A 13,813-nucleotide genomic window follows, 5' to 3' on the forward strand; every position below is an offset into this window, starting at 1 on the left:
TGCATGATGCTGAGAAGGTTTGAAGTATATTATTAGTAACTTGATGTCACCTACAAGTTTAGTAGAATTGTTAACACAATTTATCATTTTGTTTATGAAAAAAGTATTGATAGTGCAGCAAATTAAAAATGATTACGCAAGTTTTCTCACAGTTTGCACCATCAGCAAATGAACATGATGAACTTTAGAATATTTCATGCAAGTAAGCTTAGATGTTGAATTATAATTTTATTCTTACGTACATTATAAACCCATAAATCGATAAAATACACAAGTTTGTATGATAGTGCTATAAATATTCACATTGTTGCTGTTAGGTATGTAAACACGGAGTTGGAGTTATATCTCCTGGACTGATAGATGGCGCTGACTACGTTGATTGCCAATCAAACCTCACAGCGTATATTGGCGGAATATTCGCCTGTTGCTTACAACATTTGCGCCAAATCACTTTGTGTACACAGTTGCAGGAAGGACATAGGTTCATGTACAAACCTCAGGATGTTGGGTTCCGAACAAATAAAAAGGATCACAGAGAAAGGTATTTTAATTTCTTCTATATGACTGGAAAATAAATAAAAATGCATGAAGTAATGAAAGCATTTTCTACATTTTAATCATTGACGATTGAAAAAAAAAAATTAACGCGCAATTATGACTGAGACTATGAATCAGTGGCTTAAGCTTTTATCAAAGACATACCAAGGCATACATTTATGTATTTGCTTTTACTGAAATATAATGTCTTCTAATCTTTTGTACAAATTTTTAAAAATTATATGTATGTTGATATTGCACTTGAAATTCTCTCAATATTTTGTCTATAACTATCCATAGCTTGATATTGATACAATTCTACAAATTCAGAGCTGAATAGGCCAAGATAATTATTAATTATATCAGGGAGATCTACATCCAGTACTAAAAAATTTTATAGCATTCAAGAGAAGGAAATACAAAGCATATAGCCAAATACAAAATCATGAAAAAACGCCATTCAGGTGTCCATCGACTTATTCTAAGGATGGACTGTTGTTTTCAGGTGCGTAGCTAGGCATACGCAAGTGCTTCCACATCATTTTCGAAAAAAAGAATAATAAAACAAAAAAATTAAATCCCATCATAAATCAGGCAATTCTTTTTCTTCTTTATCGTTAATTTCATGATGAGGAAATAAGCATTTTAAATGTTGAAACTTGGATGATTTTAATGTAACCCTCTTTTGGATACTCGAAATTAAGTGTCAAAAATGCTGACTCGCCAGCTTCTGGGGGGGGGGGTCGCCCTGGACCCATTGGGGGCATTAAGGTGGCCCCTAAACCCCCTGACTTGATTTTCTTCCACATTAAGCACCCCCTAGCTACGCCCCTGGTTTTAATATTTTGTATATTGTGCCTACCACCACCTGCCAATATGATTGTTGGCAGTACCAGGCACAAACAACCAGAAGCATGACTGGAAATGAAAAAAAAAAGGATGGAGAAGGGGGGATGCTACCAAACCTACACTAGGGATTACATTTTTCTAATATCTTGAGCAGGGTTCACTTTTTTTGGGGGGGGGGGTGAAAGATGATGTTTTAAGTCATTTCTAGCATATTGTAACTAAGTTTCATAATGCAGAAAAACTGGACTTTTAAAAATTTAAAAAAGTGTGTTGTGGAAGCCATTTTATTCAAATATGTTATTGAATAATTTTCAGATATTTTATTGAATATTTTGGCCGGTACAATCACTATTTCAGCCGAGTAAAAGAACTAGGTACTTTTGAAAGGCCTGAGAAAATCCTTAAGGTGTAGACAGGGTTCTCACTAGGATTTTGCTAACTTGAGTCCCAGGACTCAAGATTTCTGAGAAGGTTGCGTCCTAGCTAAATTTATGCGTCCCAGAAAAATTATGTTGAGTCCCAACTAAATTATTGCAGTATCCTTCCATCCAAACATGAATAAAAATCTTTATCATTTTATCAGTTTGTTTACGCAATATTAACATATTCAAATATATAAACTGGTAATGCATTCAAGCCATATATTCTAAAATACACGCGTAATCGATTGCCATAAAAATTAACTTGGTGTTTATAAAGCTAAAATTAACTGTTGAATAATCAACTAGTATACAATCACAGGTGTCATGTGCAATGAGGCATAACTAATCCTGTCGGTTGTCTGCACTGGGTGAAATTCATGAGATAATCACGCCGCATTGTGTATACAAGCAGTAATTATGGTTTCTACATGTAGATAAAACTCAAGATTACGAAAAAGCTGCAGTGTGTTTACAGCTGTCGGAGTTTGGCATGTGATACTAAATTATAACTATGGACTAATAAACATGAAATATCTAATAATCAATCCCTTTTTTTTTTTCTTTTTTTTTTAAAAAAGAGACATAAGTACAAGAAAAGTTGTTTCTTTGATAAACTTTATGATATTAACAAGAATGTTTCGATTTAATATTTCTTTGACATCTTAATTCCCCGTTTTCGAAATCACCCGAATTTTCTCGCTAACGAGGACGCGCCCACTCATGAGTCCGCGGACGCATTGTTTTTTAGAAAATTGCGTCCCAAGTAATTTTGCTGCGTCTATGACGCAGATTCTTGCGTTAATGAGAACCCTGGTAGAGTGTATTTGCTTGAGCATATTGCTCTGTGGTGCTATATGTATGTAGATTATTTATATAAAGCCACAATACTCCACTTCTTACTGGTAACAATGTTAAAAACAGTCTCATGAAAATCACTGAAATATCTAGGTTTTTTTTTTTTTTTTCAGTTTTTCAAGATGAAAATATTCGAAGGATTTTACCGAAAGGAAGATTATTCACAGTAAGTTAGTAAAACATTGAATTAAAAAAGCCACATATTTAATGATAATTGGATCTGATTCCTCAAAATATACAACATTGTCTGTTTGTTTGACTTGGGGTAGTTTGAGCGAAATTTTTGTGAAACTAGTAATAATATAAACAAGTGGTATCATATATCGAGGGTATTTCACTGTCTTTCCATTCGTTTAAAATATTTAAAAATGTTTCAAAATTAATATTTTCAACTTCTGTAAAAATAATCAGTGGAGATGTTGATGAAACTTTTTAAGTTTGACTATTTCTTGCAGGTGTCTGTGGAGGGAAATATTGGGAGTGGGAAGACAACTCTTCTGGAATATTTTAAAAATTCGCCAAATGTAGAGGTGAATTACATTTATGTTTGAAAGTATAATGGCAAAGGCCGGAATTGTTCAGAACATAAAAGAAGCTTAATAAATTCCAGCTTGGGTGTTGAAAGATCTTAAGCTTTACATATATGTTGTAGGCAATAAGAGAATAACATATATATTGTAGGCAGTAAGAGAACCAGTGGAGCAGTGGACTAATGTACAGGGACATAATGCACTGGTTTGTAGTGGTTTGATATATATAAGTTCTGTAATTTTGTGATTAGACATTACATCATTACTGAGGAGAAATCCATCGTCAGAACCCACGGGTATTCTCTCCGTTACACTACGTTGAATGTAGTGTAACGGAGAGAAAACCAGTGGGTTCCGACGATGGGAGAAATCCAGAGTAATGTGAAAGTGAGAAAAAAATAATCATGATAATTAAATTTCAATGTAAAGAAAATGTGTTTCTGATGTTTGACAATGACGAGGGTTGATTTTTATTTACTCCAACAGAAACTGCTTTATGAAGATCCTAAGAGATGGAGTTTCACGTTTAACCTGTATGCCCAACTGACAAGAATCCAGATGCATGCCAAACAAACTGTATGTTTAGTATAATAGCATTCTTTTAATTGTTCATACATTTGCAATGAACATATTTCAGCTATTTTCAGATATTACTAAGTCATAATGATTGTTAGTAGAAAGAATGTAGGCAATTGTGTTAATTTGAAAAATTGCTTGTTTTCTGTTTTAACATTTCTTCCTTCTGAAAGATATGGATAATGTGAAAGATAAACATGTACATGTAAGTGGGTCAAAAGTATGATTCACCAAGTTCACATAAATTTTCTTGTTCATATTTCAGGAGAAGCCAGTCAAATTATTAGAAAGGTCCCTTCACAGTACAAGATACTGCTTTGTGGAAAACTGTTACAGAGAGTGAGTAGTATTGTTTTCTATGATACATGTGTATAACTTTATAAGATACAGATAGTAAATATTGTTATAAATGCATTCTCTGTTAATATTTGGTATACATGTTTTCTACAGGCAGGTGATTAATGGTTTAGAGTATACAATACTTAATCAATGGTTTGACTACTTGACAAAGAAAGACAATACTGGATTGGACTTAATAGGTAATACATTGCCAATAATTATTAAAAAAAAAAAAAACACTAAAGACTAATTCTTTAGGTTTTAGACCATAAGATTTCTCTTGATGTTAATCAGTACAGTAACCCATTTCCCAGAATGATCCACATATTTTTTGTTTTCCTGTTTTTTCTTTTCTTTGTCTTTTGTAAAGTTTTCTTAGGTCAAATGTTCAACAGTGGAGACTGTAAAGTTAATTTTTCCTTTCAGTGTATCTGCGGGCAGATCCAGATGTGTGTTATGAAAGAATCAAGAAGAGAGACAGGAAGGAGGAGGCATCAGTACCAATGGTACTTTTTTTCTTCATCAATTCTTGGTGAAATACAGAAGATCCTTTCAGATTTTTAAGTTACTTTCTGGAACAAAAAGAGTGCAGGGTTTTAGATTAAATTTCTTTGAACGTTAGCATTACTAAAAGTTAAAAAAAAAAATTCTCAAACTATGTTCTTAAGAATTTTGTTTTTTCATAATTTGTCCAGATTCTATTATGCTGAGGACTTGCCTTAGATTGCAGATCAGAAACAAATCTTTTGATGCATTAATTTCAATTTAAAGTAATATATACATTGTATCTTATTATACATTAAGTAAGTATTCAGCTCATTTCCTGTAAACATGGTTATTTTGAGGGTTTCAAAATGTTATCAGTACGTTCTATTTCCACTATGGAAGAGTTATCCTTCTTAGTGCGTTCTTTTGTGAAAAAGTCGGAAAATGTACAAATCTCGCGGGATTTCTGGGACAAACGTAACGTAAACATGTAAACAATATGTTGAATATCGATGAACAAATCCTAAGAAAATGCAAATGAAATATTTTATTGTTGTGGACTTTATATACATCAAGAGTAGGGATGACAACGATATCAATTTATATCTATTGTTGATCGTATGTATCTATTTATCGTATGGTACATCTAAATACAATACACATGCCTCGGAAATGTCGTATTTTTTATTTATGGATGATAAATTTAGGGTTCTCGCTCTCTTACATATGTCTTTTAGTTCTCCTGTTCTTTAATTGGAATGACAAATACATTTTACATTAAAAATTGGATTGAGATTGTCATGTTTTGTATTATCCGCTACGCCAAGCTGTCCCTGTCAGACGACCATACGTGCCTCTAATTTTGAAGAGTTCACTAATGAAAATAGAACGTATTTGCTTAATCTCAAAGAACACTCTGGATTTTAATGTTAATGGGCCCATCAAGATTAAAATCCATGGGCCATATGCTAGGGGTGTGGGGGCCAGGTTATGCCTCCATTGGGCTTTGATTGATTTTTTTTTTTTAAGTGAATTGCCAGGGCTTTTTATTGATATTTCTAAAACAATCAGTTTCAGGTTTCAAAGTTGAATCTATTTCAATTCTTGAGGACAACCCTGCTGTTGACAACAAAGTAGTGATGAAAATATTAGTGATGAACATATTACTTAGTAGTACATGTAATCAGTCAATTCTTCACCCTTTTGCAGAGTTAGAGAGAGAGCATCACAATCCACCAGAAAGTGTACTGTAAATTGTCAAATTTCAAAATCTACAGGACATTCATAAAATCTACATACCATGTCAATAAAATGATTTTTAAAAAAAAAACAAAAAAACAAAGATAGTTAAAATACACAGTTTTAATACTTGTAAAGACTTTTTTTTAATTACATATCATGTCATATCTTAGCCATTTAGTTTGAAGTTTATAAATTAAAAATGTTAATTCAAGGTAGGTCAGTAGAAAAATGAAATTAAAAAAACAAATATTTACAAGGCTAAGAAAAGCATGGATTTTGGTAGGACAAGTACTTTTATGATGGAAATCTCTCTGAGGGCAACTAGTGTGAAATTCTATGTCTACCCCTGCGTGTTGAAATATATGTGCAGATAAACTTAGGGTTCATTCTAATACACATTATAGTGTAATACATATGTACCAGAAAGACGTGCCAGACTGACTAAGATTAAAATGTATTTTAATAGAAAAACTGTTCTTTGGGTTCTTAAGTATATTTATATCCCCGCTCCGAAGGACAGGAGGGTATACCGTTTTATTAATTTTCATTTAATTGTTAGATTTTGATAAATGCTCTAAGACGGAAGTCATTGTATAGGTCTGTGATGTAAATTTTGACATAAAGTTCAATAACTGTTACATATACTTTCAGAATTTAATACAGGACCTACATGATCTCCATGAGGAATGGTTAGTTCAGCAGAAATACTACAAAGCTCCTGCACCTGTTCTGGTTTGTATCTTAGTTTAATGTAAATATTTTAAATGTACGTTGAAGAAAATCAAATTTGTGCCCAAGATAAAACCCTTTGAAATACAACTCAAGTAAAAATATTTCATCTCTATAAAAAAAAAAAAAAAAAGTGATACTTTGAGAAATTATCCAACCATAAGAAACAAAAGCAATTTCTGCAATGTTGAATCTCATGTGCAGTATTAAATTAGTATTCAGATATTACTGTACAGTGTATGTATGTTTCCCAATGAACTGAAATGAATAAACATATACTTAAAAAGAAATTCACCATTATAGGTGTTAGATGCAAATTGTGAATACCGTAAAATGACAGAGCTGTATGAGACTAGGCGAGAGGAAATCCTATGTGGTTATGTATGATGACGTCTTCAGGATAGATTCGCTCTGTGGATATAAGGCTGTACTTCCTATTCTAAGGCAGCCCTGGAGCGGAATGGAAAAGAGAGTTCTTAGACTGTATACTGAATGGAATGGATGAGTGCCAAAATCGGAGTATGTATAAATGCAAGATACACTGGAAAGGATCTCAGAATGTGCTGGTCAGAGTTGTGTAGTAAAGGGACAAAAGTGGTGGTGTACAATAGTTGGAAAATGAAAGAAGATGGGTGAACAAGGCGTGCAGAATGCCTATAGCTTCAGATATCTATAAAATCATATTCAATTTGTGAATTAAGTATTCAAAATAAAGTTCTCATTATTGAAATTTATGAAATTATGATTAACAAAACTTTTCTGAGAAAAAAGATCTCGGACAAAATCATTCTTTTATTAAAAAAATAAAATGGTATTCATGGGATTCGAAACCCTATCAATAAAAATCCGGAGTATCATATTGTTTCGAGACTAACACGCTAACCACTACGCCACGCAGCTCCTGACGAACAGTGGCATTTAAATCATATTTGTGATATGACCCTTGACTTAATGGACTTCAAGTATTTCTCGGAAAGATGCGAATGCTTTGTCATAAAAGTGTACTTTTAAGGTATAGTGGGTCTTTGCTCCATGTTTTTGTAGACCAAAAAATGTATATTTTTATGCAAACTTTTAGGATCAACTTTTAAAAAAATGGAGCGAAGACCCACTCATATCGAAAAATTTTGTTAAGTGTGAAAAATGATCCTTTTTGTCCTCTTTAGTGTGTTTATGCTATTTCGTAGGCAAATAATTTCAGTCTTTGTGAGATTTTTGTAAATTGTAGAGATTTAGCATAAAATATACTTTAATGTTAGATGAAATATCAAAGAAAATTTTTATATAATTGAAATTTTATTTTTCACTTCATGTTTGTCGCACTATAGGCACTTCGCCCGCCTTGTTCACCCATCTTCTTTAGAATGGTAACTAAAAATGATTGTGTTCAGTTAAATACTTTAGAACCTTTCAGTTGAATTGTTTGATGTCATGAATTTTTCTTATACCTCAAATAGTAGATTTTAATTCAGTGTACACTTAAATTGGGTTTTTAGAATATTTTTTTATGGCATGAACAGTTTTTGATTCCTATATGCCAGGTGTGTTCACAATTAATGTTGTTCCCAAATATAACTCAGGTGTTTATTTGTGATATTATACCTCACATTTTTTCTATATATGCTTGGCAATAGTTTGATCTGATAATTTCAATGGAAGTGAAATATAGTGAATGTTTGGTGGGAAGACTATCATCACTTCATCAGCTGTCTCATCCTTGATGCATTTCTTCTCTCCCGAGTGAAAGATTGTATGGACATATGGACAAGTGTGAATACTATATCAACATATTGTAGTGCTTTAGCGTATTATAGTTACTGATTAAATGATGAGTGTTTTTCATTTTGTTATTAAATAAAAAATAATCCTGTGTGTACTGTTTGTAAGAAGGCCATGCCTGAATTATTTGAATATGTAGATAGAGGGACATTGTAAAGTATAGTAATGGTTTTATAGTATGAACTTGTTGCAAATTTTTTAACAAAACATTCTTTTAATTTTAGAAAGATTAAAAAGTAAGAAATTCTGAAAACATTTTATTTGAAATAATGGGTACCATTTAATATCTTGCCTAAATGTATGAAATGAAAGCAATTGAGTGTAAAGTAGATTATTTTACTATTTTATATTGATGTTAAAGTATTCAGATAGCACAAAATTTTAGTTCAAAGTAGTTTGGGCATTTGCTTTTCAAAGTCAGTGTTCATTACTTTATACTGTTCATGATATTTACTGTATGTTCAGTATTTATTACATTAAATATTTATTGAAATGTATACTTTTTTCATCTTTTTTTATACGCCCGTCTTAAGACGGGACATATTATGTTATGGCGTTCATGTCAGTCCGTCTGTCTGTCTGTTAGCTTTTCTCATGTCCGGCTCATAACTTAAATACTATTAGGCCTAGAATTATCAAACTTTGTCAGCTGATACTTCTTGGGTAGAAGGTGTGTCACGCATTAAAAGTAGGTCGCTGTGACCTTTAATTAAGATACTATGGCCAAATATGGAAAAATCCTGTCCAGCTCATAACTAGAAAACTACTAGACCTAGATTCATCAAACTTGGCCAATTAATGCATCTTAGGTAGAAGGTGTGTCGCACCCTACTTCAAGGTCACTGTGACCTTTAAGTGAATTTTTTTAAAAATACGTCTTTTAACTTTTAAATCACACAATCCCAAAAATGTAAGAGTATTGCAGTATCCTTATTAAAACAATGTTAAATCAAGAAAATACTTATTTTTTTCATGATATACTTTACAGCAATCTATAACAAATGTAATGTTATAAGAGAAATTCCACCTCTCCCCATGGGTGTAATTATCAAGCAACTGGTCAAGGAGAATTTGATAACAGAAAATTGCATGTCAAATTAGAGAGAAATTAATGAGTTTAGTGTGAGGAGATAACTGGTAGAGCATCTCTGATCAAGCAGATGTTATCTTTATCTCTTGGGAATTGGGCAGAAGAATCAGCTTCTTATTGCTTGTGTTGGATTAAATAATTTTTGGCAACTAGCCCCTTAACTTTCAAAATAAATTTGGTGTAAAGTAATTAAAACTAATTTGATATTGTATAATATAATTAAAACTAATTTGATGTTTTATAATATAATTAAAACTAATTATACCCGGGGGGGGGGGGGGGGTGCATATTGGAATCAGCATGTCCATCTGTCCATCTGAATTGCAGCTTAAAACCAGTCATTAATTTCAAAAAAATCACCAAGTATCAAAAATATGCTTTATGGTACATGTACATAGTACCTACAAATCTAAGAGTCATGCAGTAACCTTATTAAAAATGTTGCATCAAGATTATACAATTTTTTTTTTCAAAATCTTTGCAACAAATTCTTAAAAAAAAATTAAAAATATTTGTTTTCAACAGAATGACATAACTATGCATTTTATTGCGACTGCAAAGCAGAAAGTGCAGATACATTCATCCCTTGGGAGTAATGAGTGGACATGCATCCAGTTAAAGATTAATTAATGTGTTCAATGTAGGAAGGCTAGCTGTCTCAATCACTTCTGTTAGAGCAGCTCTTATCTGTATCCTTTGGGAAATAGGCAGAACTGCTGGTCTCTTTCTTAATTGTAGTTGATAGCAAACTATGTCACTTGATGGCCACTTTCAAAATTAATTTAGTATAGATTAAGTTGTTAAGACTAATTTGATATTGTTTAATATGATATTTTTATTTATTTATTTTTTTTTTAAATTTTCAACAAACAAATTTCAGAGTATCATGTCACAAATATAAAAGATGGTTGCAATCCATCAATTTTTACAGAGTAATAAAAAACAATATAATGATTAATATTTTGAAGTTTTATTAGGCTGCACTAGCTTAGCTAAGTTGTAATTAAATTTTAAAAAAAAATCGGGGGGGGGGGGGGGATGAGACGAGTCAATTAAATGCCCACGCCCATTTTGCGGCGTAATATTTGACGGGCGTATCATGCTGTGGCGGGGCACTTTATTTTTTTTTAACAGTGTACAAGTGTATGAGAGAGGCCTGTGATTTTTATTTCATATTTATGACAAGGGATTTCACAGAATTCATAAACATAAAGATTGGTCTGTGCTTTTTTTTTTTTTTTTTTTTGCCATACATATATGTACACGCAAGAATCGTCAAATTGGACAATTTTTAGTAATCATTTACTGGCTTAATTTTCCGACTGAGTACCCGGTTACCTGGATGACTTCGTTACAGTTTCCATATCTTTTATTTATCTCATCCTTTACTTCTCAGAAGAAATAAAACACAAATGTACTGTATATGAACTTTATTTACAATTACAAACTCAAACACACACACAATATCTTCAAAGAATTTTGATCATAGATGTCACTTGAAAGGGGCAGTTTGTTTTTGTTTAAGAAAATCATTTTATTGACACACAAGGACAAACCATTTCGCATGCAGCTTGGTGATGATATTTCCTGCCATAGAGAATATGCGGTATTGAACTAGCTGGAATGGCTAAGAATTGTTGAGCAAGAATGGAATAATGGGGATATTTTAACGAATTTGTCTTCCACCGTTGGAACTGATCTGTGTTGGTGTCCACTCATTCCCTAAGATATAGATCAATTTCCGATTCATTTGCACACTTGTTCATTGTCAATTAAAAAGTGGCATATATTCGTCAATATATGTTGCGATCGAGGAGAATTAACATACACCGTTACTGCTAGTTGTTTTTGTGAAGTGTTCAGTAAATCACTGGTTCCAAATTGTGTTAAATCTTAGGTGAATTAACAAATTTGTAGTCCCACCCAGTTATATGATAACTCCAATTCATATAATTTACATTTTACATATTTTGAATCAGCTGTTCTTTTAAAATACTTCCAAGCTTTAGATGTCTTGTTAATTATGTTCCTCTGACTAGCACAGGTCTAAATGAGGTACTCATAACTCAGGTCCTCAAAACTTGTATACTCCTGGGCAATTCAAAGCTATCAATTATATAAACTGGGAAAATTAAACAAATCGATCCTATTTGTGAACCACTGGATAGAGTCTAACAATAATAATAATCAGGGAAATGTGTAAGTATATAAATAATATAACATTTATTTTGTACATATTTACTATTTGTAAAAGTGTATTATGACAAGAATGAAAGTTGTTTAAAAGATCTTTTATTGAAAAAATATGTAAAATATCGACATTTGAAAGACCTCAAATAATCATGTGATACAGTTTCCACAAAAAACATATCTACTTTATCAATGAAGTACATGCATGTTGGCAATGCAGACTTACCTTGCATTGGAGCAGGTATCTGAAGTTTTTATAAAGTTGACCAAAGTAAGTTATAGAACAAGTTATGGCTGAACCTGGAATCAAACCTTGGACCCCTGCATTACTATAGTCAGGTGCTCTAACCTCTTAGCTACCCAGGCCAATTTCGAGGAATAAATGAGTGGTTCACAATAAAGAGGCTCGACCAGAGATGCCTAAAATGATTAATTTGACAAGAAAAAAGTCCTTCGAAGCGAATGATGTCATTTTAAAGTAGGTTAATGATTGATATATTAACAAAATACGAGCTTGAAGCGGGGTGCCTGAAATTGAGTTAGGTACCTTGTGTTAAAAATAAGTAGGGGTGCCCCGTATACGAAACAAGTGCCTGTGCAATATCATGGTCCATATAGCCCAAACCTATTTTACAACAGTAATTAGGCCTCACAAGGATTTGCAGGTGCCCTATAGTAATATTTCTATTCGTCCCTCCACAAAATGTCTTTTTTTCTAATAACTTCTTTTACAGTTGTCCCTACTAAGTTCAAATTTAGTGTGTTGGTTGATAAGGCAGTTAGACATATTTTGATACCAATTTTGATTCTGAATCTCATTCGGTTGGGAGCTAGGGTGGTGGGGTAGATTCCTAATTCCATAGCTACCATGTATACTTGTATGTCAAAGCAACCACAATTTTTTTTTTCAACAAAAATAATAAATTTATTAAACACTAAATTAATTAAAAACAACAACAAAATTCTTGATGAAAGAATGTATTATGTTCAAAGACCCATTCTAATACTCTTAGATATTTTTTTATGGAGCTTCAGGGGGATTCTTTAACCTGGACCTGCTGCTGAGGGGGTGGGAGGCTAATGTGGCATCAGACCCTCTGCAGTCAGAAAAGCATCAACATTATTTTTGTCTAGCTATGCCACTGTAATTTATAGGAACATTGTCATCAGTTATCTCTCTTTGTCCATTCAGTCATATATTGTAAACTGAAAGCTGCAACGATTCCATTGTGATTAATTAACTTGCCTGCTGCAGAAAATCCAGGGCCTAATCTTTATCTGTTGCATAAAGATTAATTAACATCCTTGTCTGCAAGTGATGTTTATTCTGAAGTCAAGCCTGTCTGTCTTGTCAAGCCTGGGTAATGTTTGCAATCACTGAAGGGTGATCATTTTTTGAAGTGTAGAATTTCAATCTGGTTCAAATACACATTTTATTGCAATTGAAAGGGAAAAAAATATTAAAGATATACATTCTTATTGCTGCCTATTATAAATTCAAGGACACTATTAATTTTTACAGGTAGTTGGATAATAACCTCATTTTGTAATTGCTGAAAGTCCTTATGTTGTAGACTTGGAATAAGAATATGAGACAGCAGTAAAATGAATCCCCTGGGATTATTTATCTTGCCTGCTACTGAAAATCCAGAGGCTAATCTTAATCTCTCATATTATGATTAATTACTAGCATTACCTCTGTCTGCAAGTGATTACCGGTAATCTATTCTGAAATTAAGGTCAAGCCTGGGTGATGTTTGCATTCGATCACTAAAGGTTTGGATTCTATAATTATGCATACTTCAGTTGGTTCAAACATACATTTAATTGACTTTTTATTTTTATAAGATATGTTTGAATGCCTTTAGTAAGTTAACAAGGATACTATCAATTACCCACAGATAGCTGGATTATAACCTCATTTTTCAGTTAGGAAATATCTTTAAATTTCATAATTACAGTTGCTGTTTCACATTCTTCTTCATATATTTTAAAATTTCCTTTGCATTTTTTTCTTTATCGAATTATCATTAATCCATCCCTTATGCACCCTTAGATGTATATCCATCTGCGGGGCCCTTGCTGACTGGTCAGTTTTCTTGCTGATCCCTACATAGTAGCTTTATTGGACAGAGCTTCAGAAATTCCTTTCATTTTTGAAAAGTTTAAAAGGTTATGAACTTTTAAGA

The 13,813-nt window shown here is 32.5% G+C and overlaps 1 protein-coding gene across 1 annotated transcript; it reads left to right on the forward strand.

The window, feature by feature from the left end:
• Positions 1-321: 321 nt before the first annotated feature.
• Positions 322-7,194, forward strand: LOC133176716 (thymidine kinase 2, mitochondrial-like). Its single transcript, XM_061311791.1, has 10 exons — positions 322-541; positions 2,777-2,829; positions 3,119-3,193; positions 3,345-3,398; positions 3,680-3,769; positions 4,035-4,108; positions 4,220-4,308; positions 4,535-4,614; positions 6,488-6,568; positions 6,869-7,194. Exons 1-10 carry the CDS (start codon positions 361-363, stop codon positions 6,950-6,952), a joined length of 861 nt encoding a protein of 286 aa, XP_061167775.1. The 5' UTR covers positions 322-360; the 3' UTR covers positions 6,953-7,194.
• The last annotated feature ends 6,619 nt before the right edge of the window (positions 7,195-13,813 follow it).

This window comes from Saccostrea echinata, unplaced genomic scaffold, assembly GCF_033153115.1.
Source record: "Saccostrea echinata isolate AGI-Se365-2 ecotype Australia unplaced genomic scaffold, CSIRO_AGI_Sech_v1 ptg000081l, whole genome shotgun sequence".
NCBI classification, from domain to species: Eukaryota; Metazoa; Mollusca; class Bivalvia; order Ostreida; family Ostreidae; genus Saccostrea; species Saccostrea echinata.